Source organism: Arvicola amphibius, chromosome 4 (assembly GCF_903992535.2).
Source record: "Arvicola amphibius chromosome 4, mArvAmp1.2, whole genome shotgun sequence".
In the NCBI taxonomy this organism is placed as follows: domain Eukaryota; kingdom Metazoa; phylum Chordata; class Mammalia; order Rodentia; family Cricetidae; genus Arvicola; species Arvicola amphibius.
The window spans coordinates 150,784,302-150,797,431 of record NC_052050.1 but is presented as its reverse complement, the minus strand read 5'-3'; the positions used below and the strand labels follow the sequence as shown (position 1 = coordinate 150,797,431).

General features: G+C 39.9%; 1 protein-coding gene across 1 annotated transcript in view; it reads right to left on the bottom strand.

Moving 5' to 3' along the window:
- Csmd1 (CUB and Sushi multiple domains 1) overlaps window positions 1-13,130 on the bottom strand; it is a 1,175,551-nt gene that overhangs the window by 1,001,202 nt on the left and 161,219 nt on the right. Inside the window, exon 3 of the mRNA XM_042054928.1 lies at window positions 12,671-12,783. Coding sequence (XP_041910862.1) covers window positions 12,671-12,783 — 113 coding nt within the window. The remainder of the gene's footprint in view (window positions 1-12,670; window positions 12,784-13,130) is intronic.

Sequence of the window (13,130 nt, the reverse complement as noted above, 5' to 3'; positions counted from 1 at the left end):
ATAAGAAAAAAAAGTTGATTCATTCAAACTCCTGAGCCATCTGCTGTCTGAGGAAGGCGACCAGCAAAGCTTACTGACCTTTTGGCTATAGCAGAACTATCAACGGAGTGGAGGATGCCTCTCCTCTGAAAATTCAGGGGGGGAGGGAGCTCCTGACTATCAAGAGGAGCTGAGGCCAAATGAAAAGGCAAAGGACCTCCAAGATCCCAGTTATAACTGAGGATCTACTGGCAGTTGATGATCATGGGAGGAGGGACAATCAGATTGTTATTGTTTCAAGAGTGTGGCCTCTGGTAGGAGGTCCATGCTCCAGTAGATGTCTCTACATCCATGTGCATATTGGCAAAGATAACTGAACTCAGTGGGTGTTGGTGGAGGCTGCTTGTTCATTTCCTGGCTGCCCAGCCCTGAAATAACCACACAGAAACTGTATTAATTAAAACACTGCTTGCCCAATCACTTAAGCATATTGGTAGATAGTTCTTATATCTTAAATTAACCCATTTCTATTATTTATATTTTACCATGAGGCTTGTGGTTCGCTGGCAAGGTTCCCGCTGGCTGCCTGTGTCTCTCTTCTCTGGTGGCTACAATGACGTCTTTCTGACTTCCTCTACTCTTTCCTTCTCTATCTGCTCGGAATTCCTGCCTTGCTCTGTTCTGCTAAGCCACTGGATAAACAGCTTTATTCATTAACCAATATAAGCAACACATAAACAGAGGACTTCAAACACCAAATGGGTTAATTTTTTAATGGCAAGAGAGTAGGCTGGGTGGGTAACATGAGGGGACCCTGGGAGGAACTGCAAGGTGTGAGATAAGGGTAGGTATGATCAAAATGCACCATATACATGTATGAAAACTATCAAAGAATAAATTAAAAATATGTCTTAAGAAAATCAGCAAAGTCAAACAGAGGAGATGAATACCTCGCTTCCCAGGGAAGAAAACAGGGTCTATTATCAGAATAACTATATGGCCATGGCATCTGCCTTCACATATATGATTTTCTATGGGCACCTCCTTCATCTAGAAATATCCAAATATCAGCTGTGGGTCCTTTTCCATCAAGGACAGCGTCAGCAGATGGAACCAACCCCAATGAACTGAGAAACAAGTCCATGTCTTCTCTGGCCTGGGCATGGACAGTCTAACTCTTTCCTATAGGTGGATGCCAGAATAGCGGGAAAACTCTTTCTGCTTCAGAGACATTACAAGCTCAATTGCAACCTTGTAAGGACGGAATGAGAATTAATGTGGATACTATCTGTTAAAAAATTGTGCTAATGTCCCTGTGGCTTAATAGGTGAGCTGGTAAATTGTTTGGAAACTGAACATGTAGACAAACAGTTGTATTAAATGTGGCAGAAGTACAACTGATACTATGTCCCAGATACCACCTGGGTAACATTGTAATGCAGCATAGAGGTTGTGTGCAATTCTCCCTAAGCTGACAAGTAGTAATTTTATACAGTAGCACATGAATCAAAGTTGCCTCCCTTACATTTTTCAGAAGTCATCTAATAAAATCAATTAGAAAACTTTTTACATTTACAAATTCGGTTCAGCTACCATTATCATACAATGGGGCTGAGTCCATGATTAATGCATCCAAGATTTCCTTTTAAAATGAGAAGAGTGACCACATCCTTTCTGTTCCCCATCTCCACCGTGTGGCATACGGGAGGGCTCTTAACGAGTGCGCAGCCTCACATACTGAAGACTGGGATGGAGAGCATTTGCATCCCTACTGCACTAAGACAGACAACACGGCTCATGTTGAAATGCCTTCAGATTCAGCTTCCAGTTTGTTTCCCTCCCACGCCCGGCAGCACCGCAGGACGCTCAACTGTCCCACACACCAGCTGTCCAGGCTCTTGCCCGAGCTCCTCCCCAAATGCAGCTTTTTGTTCCAGTATTCTAATATTTAAGAAACATGTTTTCAGAAAAATATATGTCTGCTTGGTAAACAAAAACCTAAGCTGAGGATGAATTTGATCTAAATGACAACCAAAGCTGTATCAGGAACAGACAAGTATATGTTGCAAGTTAAACCACATAGGGCAGTGATTTCCCTTCCTCTTCCCCAAGGATGTGAAAGAGGAATATGTTCACATCTGAAAACTCACACTTAATATGTGCAAGAAAGCTCTTTAAATAAACTCTGAGGCTGCCTGGAAAATCCTGAACCTTGCATAGCTCAAGACTGAAGCATTTTAACTTGTTCAGGTTCCCATAGTCACAACTTTTCCTGGGAGTTAAATCTAGAACTTTGTATATGCTAGAAATGCATTTACCATTGACCCATATCCCTATTCAACATTATTAGCTTTTAAGGAATAAATTTGGCGAATTAAGATAACTGCAAAAATTTCGATGGAGGTAAAATTTCACCCCATGTTCTCACAGTTCTGATCAATATTTGGACACAGTTGACATAATTTCCTATTGAGATTTAGGTTAGCCTAAGTATTGAGAATTAAAATGAAATAACCAATCATGAAAAGTATACACACGAACTTCCAGTGCAACTAACTCCACGTGGGCCTCTTTAGAGTTCTACAAGAGAATCAGTGTTTTATCTGGGGACAGCAGAACATACCCCAATGTGTCATCTCTCAGCATGTGAGCCACAGAGAGCTTACCCGACACCACTGACAAACAAGATCCCTAGTAGTCATTCCCCTGCTGTTTTTAAGCAGAAAACAGAGAAAATAAAATGGAGGGGGGACCTGAATAGGCATGAATAATTTTCAAAAGAGCAAGCCTGAAGAATATGCATGCGAAGCCCAGTGATGCTGAACCCCAAGCTTCATGATCAATCGTGCAAAGAAGGGCATACACTGGGGGTGAGGGGAGCACAAACAGAAGTGCTAATCAAACCTCTATAGACTGAGCTAAAGATTCTGAGAGAGATGTTTTGATCACTTTTTAGTTAGATGTACATTTGACGTGGAATTTACCAGAGCCAGATGGTAACACACACGTTAGAATGCCCATGTCTAACTATGGTTATCAGCTTCATTATATTTAATATAATATGAACATGTTTAACCAAAAACCTGCTAAAGAGGAGAGGCTTCAAATTATCATGAAAGTACTGTGGGTTTGATTGACCGGTGAGACTCAAGAGTTTCATCTTGATCCAACATCCAGTACTTATTTTCAGCATGGCTGACTTGTTCTTTTTCCAGTGAACAATGTCCACACCCTCTCCTCACCTGAATCCCACTCATGCCAATCTCTTGCTTGTTCTCCTATCCCCTCAACTAACCATCTCCAGCTGTAATCAAGTGTAGATGGTTCTCCTCCCTCCTCTCTTGCATTTCTGTGATTTTGAAAAGACAGAAACGGGCAAGTCAATAGAAAAGAGCAACAGGAAACCTATCTCCACGAACCGAGACTCACAAACAAAAGCAAAGGGTACCTAGCCAAGATGTACAAGATGCTGATTGATTAGGAGACGGGTCATGACACTGAGCATGGCAGGCATGCGTGTTCTTCGAATTCGCTTGGAAATGTCTTTGTGGCCTTTCAAGCCATGTAAAGCAAACACAAGCATAGAGCAAGGAGATAGAGCAGAGTTCCAAGACAGCCACAACAAGAAAATCTGAGTACAAGAACAGCAGCCAGCGTTAAAAAATACCACTCTCGTCTCCATGCTACATTGAATGAAGATCATCCAGGCTTCCTCTGTAGAAGTGACAGAAGCAGCTAAGCCAGATAGTGACCCGAGGCATGGTTTTACACTCCCTTTACAAAGAAGGAAACTGAGGCAATAAGAGGGTTGAGTAACACGTTCGGTGGCCACATTTATCATGGATGTGAAATGAGATAAAAATCCAGCCCCAAATTCCACAGCCACACCCATACGCACACATTTAAATAATGAAAATGAACACTTTTCATCTCTAGTGTCCAAACATCCCGAGCACGCTGGAGTTTGGATGCATAAGGTCATCTAATTGCACACAGGATCTCATTAAGAACTTAAATCATGAAGAACTTAAAACAAGATAAAATGATGGGGGCAGGGAGTCACCCTTTCTCTGAGGCATAGAAAGTACATTTTAAATGATGGGCACTTTTGATTTTCAAATACTACCTGTGATTACATATTGTCAGATGTTGTTCATGTGTCCGTAAAAAAGCTTGGAGCCATTTACCGGGGTTAAAAACAAGTGGTTGGAGAAAAATCAACAGAAACAACAAAAGGCAAGAGCACGGGAGATGAGTGTTTAGAAGGGAGCAAGTTTGAGCTATAGTCAAGATGCATATATGTAGGACATGAAAGAATTAGTAACAAATTGAGGCTGGAAGAAGAATGTACATCCATGCTTATTTGCTGCTGAGTGATCACTTTGAAGGTGAATTTATTCCCAAATCACCTTGGTTTTTACTGTTTCTTTGACACAAATTCCTGCTATCTGTGAACACAGGTTTAGTAAGGACACACTGTTTTCCCTTAAATTAAAAAGAAATCAAATACAACACTGGTTTGGGAACTGATTAACCCAACCATTAAAAAAAGACTGTATCAAAGGACCTTTAATTACCTAGCCCCACTTTTCATTCAATTTCCAGTTAAGAGCTAGAGGTCTACAAAGAATATTAATGCTCACATCATCTTCAGGAACCCCTGGCTTCACAGCTTTCATTTCCTAACACTGTCAATACTTGTCTTAATTAGTGGTGGGGGGGAGTTGTACATTTACACAGGGAAAACCAAGCTAAAGCTCTCACTCACCACTCAACGATGGTTGAGATTCACAATGTAGTCACTCTGCTGAGTTTCCTAAATACTCAAGCAACTGTATATACTGCAGAATATCCATGAGAGTCCCTAGGAACAGGCTCAAAGTGCACACACACGCATGCTTCTGTAAGCAAGTCATTAAAATTATTACCAAGGTCCTCTGATGTTGCGATCTCATAGACCCCAGGTAGATGTGCACTCAGAAGACCAAAAAATTAATTCTCTTTAAATCTAGAACTTTAAGGAGCCTCTTTAAAGCTGCAGGGGGGAAAAGAGTGTGCAGCAATGGAAATAATGTGTGTGAGAGTGCACGTATGTGTGTGTGTTGTGTGAGTGCATGTATGTACACTCAAGAATGAGAAAATGTGTATATGTACAATGTGAGCATGTGCATTTGTGAGTAAGTGTGCATGTGTGAACTTATGCATGAGCACATGTGAGCAGAAGTGTATGTGTTTCTGTGTATATGTGTCTGTGTGATTATGAACATGCTTGTTTCCAGTGTGTACAAATGTGCATGTGTGTGTTCATTCATACGAGAGGACATATATGTGTACATGCGTGGATATACATACATTAACACAAGTAAGTATGCACATGCATGTGTGATGATGGACTATTTCTACTGAAACAGAGAGTAGATTTTATAATGTAGAATTTATTCTCCCTCACCAGGTAAATGAATATGACAGACGTCTGATGCCAAAGTCCACAATAATAAATTAAAGTCCACATGGGCCATACTAGCTACACTGATGTTAATGATACTATCCTTTTCTCACCATGTCATGCATGAAATAAACTGCAGTCTTAGGCACGCTTTCTTGAGCTGAAGTAGGAATCATAACTACAGAAATAAGGTACAAAATAAATGACAATGATCAGAGGAATTGTCGCAGGTTCACAGAGCCTGTATCAATCAGTGGGTATTCTGGTTTTCCCTACATATGGAACCTTTTAGAGCTTCTTAAAGTCTAAGAAATATATTTATTTCCCCAAAGAAGCTTGCACACCCACAAAATTGAGCACAAAAATTGTGGTTGGTAGCATCCAGAAACGTTGTAGAACTCCTAAGCTAAGAAGGTTGAATAGGTGGGATCTGGATCAACTCCAGAAAGATCAGAGTCATGGCCTAGGTGCCAGAAGATCACCAGTTCAGGGACGACCCCACCAGTGGCAGGTGCAGGCCCAGGGCTCAGGCTCTTGTTCTGGGATCTACGTGAATCTGGTGTGACTTTAGGAAAGCATGGTATTGCCCAAACTGATTTCACCAATCCTTCCAATAGGTAATGTAGGAGCCTCAGGTAACCAGGAGCCATGGGTAACCAGGAGCCTGGGTAACCAGGATCCCCTCTTCTTGGGCAGCTTTCTCTTTTGTTCCTCTTCCCCATTTCCCAACTGCCTTAAAGCTGAACATTCAGAAAGAAACATGACTTTACCTGCATCCAGGCATTATTCAGTTGTTAGGAAAAATATCCCAACAGTTAAGGTCATCATTTGTTATTAAATATTTTCTTGTTGCGGTAGAATATTGACCCTGAGGTCTGTTGAATAGCACCTGTCTAAGGGGCTGAGGGCTTTAGCTGAGCTCATGCCATAAATAGTTTAAAAATGCTGCTGCAGAACCTTGGACGTGTGGTACCAATGTACCTGGTGTTGAACATCCTTGTCAAAGGAACAGAGGTATCTGCACTGCAGTGAGCATAGCTGGAGAAGGACAAGGTCTAGCCACTGCAGAAAAGTGACAAGGGCTGTCACCAAAAGAAGAAACTGGTGTGATTCTCCCTCCTCCCAGCATAAGAGGAAGGCTGGGAGCTTCTGTCATGATCTGAACCTGGCTAATAGGTGAGCAGGCTATAGAGAGATTCTCTTGCCCCCATACATTCATAATCCTCATACAGAGCCCTTCCCAGTTCGTGTGATGATTCTTTCTTGTTCATACCATAACTTGGGCTGGGTTGGGTAATCCTTGCATGCAGACAACCACAAGCACCGGGGTTCAAAATGAAGGAGGAATATGGAGCTTATTAGGTTGACCAGCTAGCTAGCTACTCCTCATGATTCCAGGCTGGAAGATATACAGGCAAGAAATTCCCTCATGAGGATTTTTATACAACAGAAGGAAAGACATGCAGGGTCAGCAGGCATCGTACAAAAAGCCCAACATGACCCCCTGAACTAGTTGACTATTGATCCTAGAAATCACAGGGCAATGTTTTGGTAAGGTGCACCTTTCTCTGACTGAGTTGAAAGCTACATGAAAATGTCACAGATTCTCACAGAGAAATGAGTATGTAATAAGTGAACAAGTGGGTGTGAGTTCTTTTCCAGTGGATCAGGGGTTAATTTGGTGACCTGAAATAAGCCAGCTGTTCTACACAGATGTTTATGTCTATATTGTAGGCTATAAACATGTTTTGCTTTTAATGCATTTTAGTGGTTGTATACAAACTGTGAATAACAGTTACCTTAACCATAGAGAAGATAAAATCCACACCCTCAACTGCCATGCTTACTAATACATTTTCAGGCTTTAAGGGAAAGGAAAATAAACCAGTTGTTAAAATTAATTTAGAATTGATATGTTTTTTAAGTTCTGTTCAAACTGTGCTTCCTAACACCTGGTGAGGGGCATGTGGGGAGGAGCCATTTTGTTTCTTGAATAAATTGTATCATAATCAATGAATCAAATAATACTTAACATACTCATTCCATTACACGGTTATTTAGATGATGGAAATATTCAAAACCCACATCCCCAGCTATTTAAAACACACACTACATGTTTCTGGCCATGGTCAATCTACCACTGAGTCAACACATTTCTCTTGTTTCAACATCTTTCCAGTCTGGCTAACCTCTGCTCTTCATCAAAAATATCCACTGATGTTGCTTCTATGCTAAATGTCCCTAAGTAAAACTTTTAGCCTCAACTGTTAGTCCTAAAACTACAGAGAAGAAAGGCCTGAAGAGATGACGGGTAAAGCACCTCTATGAGATCTTGAAACCGTCACAGGGATGCAGGTGTGATGGAAGAGAGAGGGATTCCTCTCTTCCTGCATGCATTTTGCACGTACAATCAACTATTACAAAGCGAGAGACTGATAAATGGGCACAATGGGATCTCTTACTGACAAAATAACAGCCTGTATTTCACAACTCAGTGAAAAAGAACACAGATTTTCTTTTAAGACTGTAACAGTGTGAGCTTTCTGTTTCCAGGGACTGAGACAGTACAAAGTCAGCTCACTTTTGGGGAGTTCAGGTGGGCCAGGGGTTCCCTCAGCTTGAGACTGAAGACCAGTTCTTCTGCAATCCCACCTCCTTTCCATCCACATGCAACCCTCAGGTAAGGCCATCTGTTGTTCTCAGTTTCCTTGCAGGTCTCTGCCTCACTCAGAAGGAACCTCTTATCATCTCTCCTTGTTCAGCATCTCCGTTCAGGGCTCCGCACCAGCAGGCATTATCTCCTGAACCTTTGGACAACACTTTGGTAGATGGCAAGAAAGAATGTAGAATTCCCCTGGACATGAAGGACTAAGCTCACACACTGTTTCCCTCTTGTGCTAAAGCACCTTGTCTGTATGTGCTGCTCACCCTGGCCCTCTTTTTCTATAGTTTTGGGAAGAGCCCCATATATTTCAGTCTTGTTGTTGTTGTTGTTGTTTTAATCACAGTATAGTGCTGGAAAGTTACCAAATACCCAGAGAGAGCTCTATAAATAAGTTAAGGGGAAAACAGGGCCTCTAAAAACCCCACATTTTAAGGATTAATATTTATTTAAGTGTATGTATATGGGTTTGGGCACCTGTAGGTGCAGTGCCCACAATGGCCAGAAGAGGGCAAAAGAACTCCTTGCAGTGGAGTTACAGGATTATGAGATGTTTGATATGGGTAGTAAGAACTGAACATGGGTCCTCTGCAAGAGCAGGAAGTGTTCCTCACCACTGAGTCATCTCTCCATCCCTGAAAAATGAATTCTTAGACCCCAGTGTTGACCTAGTGAATCCTGCTCATAAAGTCTCTTTATAAGCATGAACATATTGCTCAGGGATATCATGTGCATGCATTTGTGTTTCATACACACAATCTCATGGTTAATCACCAACAACCGGAGGATATGAAGTGCTTGGCAATTGCAACTTCTGGAGACAGACAGACCTGCTCTTAATTCTGTTGTGTCTGAGCAAAACAGTGGGATTCTGAGACATGAAATCATTTTAGTTACTGCTCCATCAACTTTAAGTGATAGCAACAAGTAACTTCATTTTACTTACAGAATTCTTGTGCTGATATGATAAGAAAGCACATTATACAGACATTGATACAAAAATCTGCCTGTCTATCTTATATATATCTCAATATCTATAATTAGCTACTTGAATATTGATCTCTCTATGCACCATATCCATCCATCTGTTATCTACTTGACATATATTTATCTGTCTGTTGTCTGTGATATAGCTGTCTTGCAGTGATCATCTGACCATATATCTGTATGTCTATCATGTATATATTTATCAATCATCTATCTATAAACTGTTTTAATATATATTTGTAAAATAATAATCTACCTAATAAACTAGATATATCTAGCATCTGTATACTAATCAGTCTTCTATCTATGATGCTTCTTTCTCTCAACTCTCTATTACCAGCCTTCCTACCCATCATCTTTCTATTTTTAGCCTTCATTTTTATTTATCCATTTACCTATTTATCTCTCCATTATCTATATATTCATCTACCCATATGTCTATAGACAAATCCACCTGTCCCTATCTACCATCTAATCATTAGCTATATGATATATATCACATATAATATATGTATAGATACTTATAAACAAATACAACACGTATGCTTTTTATCTCCAAAAGACATATACTATAGCTGGTAGAAAATATCTGCTTTAATCCACGGAATCATTTAAAGACAAAAGCAAATATGATAGAATTCCTTAGAACTCACCTGTGATCATGTATCTCATTAGGATTTATTAAATAGAATTATATAAATTGTTTGGTCCATGGATGGAGCAAATGATACATGACAAGATGACTATTTTCAGTTATTGGCTCAATTTATTCTGTATTTACCAGTTAAAATCCCCGAATTTCTTATACAACAGTCTATAAACTCATTTTCTAAGAAAACCCTAAAGCATGCTTTTGAAGAAATTCAAATACTCCATGTAGACAGCATTGGGAAGATATTTACAAATATTTTCTTTGGGATTACAAAGTTAAATTCAATGAGATAATACATTAATTGTAATACTTCAACTTATTGTTTTCACATTCATATGTAGCTTAATATCCCCATGTATGAATAATAATTTGCACTAACAATGCTTATTGAAAACTACTGCCAACATCCTGAGTTTCCTGCTTACATGAAGACCATTGCCAAGGTTATCATATTTTGAAAGATGGCTGAAGTTTGGACAGTTTTGCCTGTTGAAGTCAGTGAATGTGAATTAAAATTTTAAGTAGCAATATGTTAATTTTATAGAACTTCTAGTTTAGGAGAGCAGTGCTACTTTAAGGACCACAAAGAAAACTTCAGTGATTGACTTAGTACTTTTATCTAAATTCAATTTCCATTAAAGGGTCTGGAAAATATATTAATATTATTATGTTTTTACTTTTTATGTTATCATTAATTAGATTGTTTCCTTCATAGAATAACTACATGTCTTATCTCCTCAAAACAGAAATTATTTGAGTAGAAGAAAATCTAAATTATTTTTTGAAAATCTATAGACCACACTGAAAGTTGTTATAGATGTCTTCCTGATCACAACATTGGCCCTGCTTCCTCTCCTACAGGTATCTTTTTTCTGTCCTGTGCACTCCTCAAACCTTGCCTCAATGGGTGAGAGTTGCCTCCCATCTCTGGGAACCTGAGCTATCAATGTGGTAGGGGAGCTGTCAATAAGAGCTTGGCTCTCCTCCAGGTAACTTCCCCCATCTGGACTCTTCATTTTCTATAGAAACCTAACACACTTGCATTTTTACCATAGCCTTTGATGTACAGCAGCAAGAAGTAATTGTTATATTGTTATATTAGATATTGCTTAAAATTGGTTTGATTGACAAGAGATGTATATTTTCACCAAAATTTTCCTTCAAAAATAGTCTTATGTTTATTGGCAATTTCTGATAAATGATTAACCATTGAAAGTCTAACTTACAAAAACATTGTCACATAGGCTTTTAGGAAAGTATATTTAACAGAGCATACAGCTAAGTTGAAATATAACTTTTCCATTTATATTTCTGTATGGGCCTTACACAAACATGAAATCATTTCCAATAGAGACAATTCATCACTGTTTTAGAAATTGTATCATCATCCAACATGACAGTCACATAGCAGATCAGGAAGGTTTGGTGAACAGAGGCAGCTGCCAATCACTCACCTATAAAGATTTCTATAACAGTTACCAGTAGCTAAGAAATACACAGAGCACAAAGATTGACTTTGTCAGGACAGAAACGAGAATTTCCAGGGTTCCTGGACTTTGGAACCATGTTCTGCTCCCTGAACAGAAATCATCTAGAAATGTAGGAGGGAGCATGCCTCAGGGGCAGCAAACACTCACTACTGTGGTGATTCTTTTTGTTCTGTGATAAGCAAAAGACACGTGATTCAGGGCTCAAAGGAAGAGGGCGGGTGTAACTAAATTTTAAAGTTAATCAAACCATTGACCAAACATAAATCATCCTGCAACTGTCCAAAACTGTACTACTTCTTGACAGTCACACACTCAACAATGCCCAACCCTTCTAGCAACTGATGCTGGTTTATGTGAAAGTACAGTGAGCTCATAAACAAGTGACCCGGTCCTCACAGTGGAGGAAGGCAACTGGAATCCCGACAGCCTAGATGTAGAAGAGAGATGAAGTCAGAAAAGCCTTCAGCCAGAATAGGCTAGTATCTTCAGTATCATTGCATGGATCAATAAAGATGAAAGGATAGATCACGCTTTACACAACTCCCCAGGAAGCAATTCTACTGCAACTCGTCACCTGACAACTGCATAGCAATGAGGTTCAGTTGCACAAACCAAGTATAGGTTTGGACTTTGCACAAAGAGCATGCATGCCACAGATGCGTAGTATCAAAGCAAACCAGAGACTCCTTTAAAACAAACCACGTATGCTCTAGAGAGACAGTGATCAATGGCTCCAACCACAGTGTACTTTTCTTGACTCCTAGGCACCAGAGTTTACTCATGCTACAAATGATAACCCTTGTGTTACACATGAAAGAGAAAGAAAAATCTCTGTGCCAAACTATATCAAACCTCTTAGACTTCGTACTTGCAAGTAGCCAGTTCAATTACCACTATCTGACTCAGAGAAAATCAGTTCCTCTCTCAAAGTCCACTCTTATTCTGTTACGGTCACACAAAGTCACCTTAAAAATAACAACATCACAACGTCTCCGAGCACAAATCTGAAACTCCACTGGTTTGTGAGAATCAAAGGAGAACGAGGCCAAATGAACTTCTCAATAAAAATTTTAGTTTTGACAAAAATCCCTCATTTTATGAGACCACATTACTTAAGCCCTGCTTAGCAGCTGTGTGGCCAAGCAAAAGTTTTAATAGAACTCTTTTGGGTTAAAAACAAAAACTTTACAACACGCCATTCTATATGTGAACCCCTCAGATGTTACCATTGCAGTCAACGAAACAATCTGATTCATACATTCAGACCACTAAAGGAAAACTCAAGCGTGTTTTTGGGCTGGGTTCTTTGACAGTTACAGAAGAGAGTAGCATATCATTTGGTCAACATATTAAAGAACAGCCCAGTACTTCCACCATGCATCCACTCTGCATCTGCACCATGATCCCCCAGCAGCACATGAGGTTATAAGATGCCAAGTGCAGCAGTCTCCTACCTTCGTACATGGCCTTGAAACCCTGTGCGCTCACTGCAAAGTCCGTGGTGAACCAGAGCGTGAGGAGAGAACCGGTGCTCACAATGGAGGAGGGCAGCTGGAATCCTGACAGCCTGGATTTAGGAGAGAGCAGAACAGTCAGAAAAACCTGCAGTTTAAACAGAAATGTATTAAAATCTCTCCCACATTGCTGGGAGAAGCTAGTTTACTGACATTCATTGATAATATTTTATTTCTTTAAGGGAGTCTTTAGAATGAGCCTCAGGCTAGACAGGAAGAAGTGGTCTTTCTTCTGTCTCAGGTTTCTGACTGCTGGGATCACCTGTATGATACCATGCCCAGCTTTGATCATTCTTGACTATGCTGCCTTTATCTAAGTACAGTCATAAGAATTTAGAGAACCATTATACACATGTTTGATGTTAATGCAAATTAAGTACTAGTAAGTCCCAAATTTTTA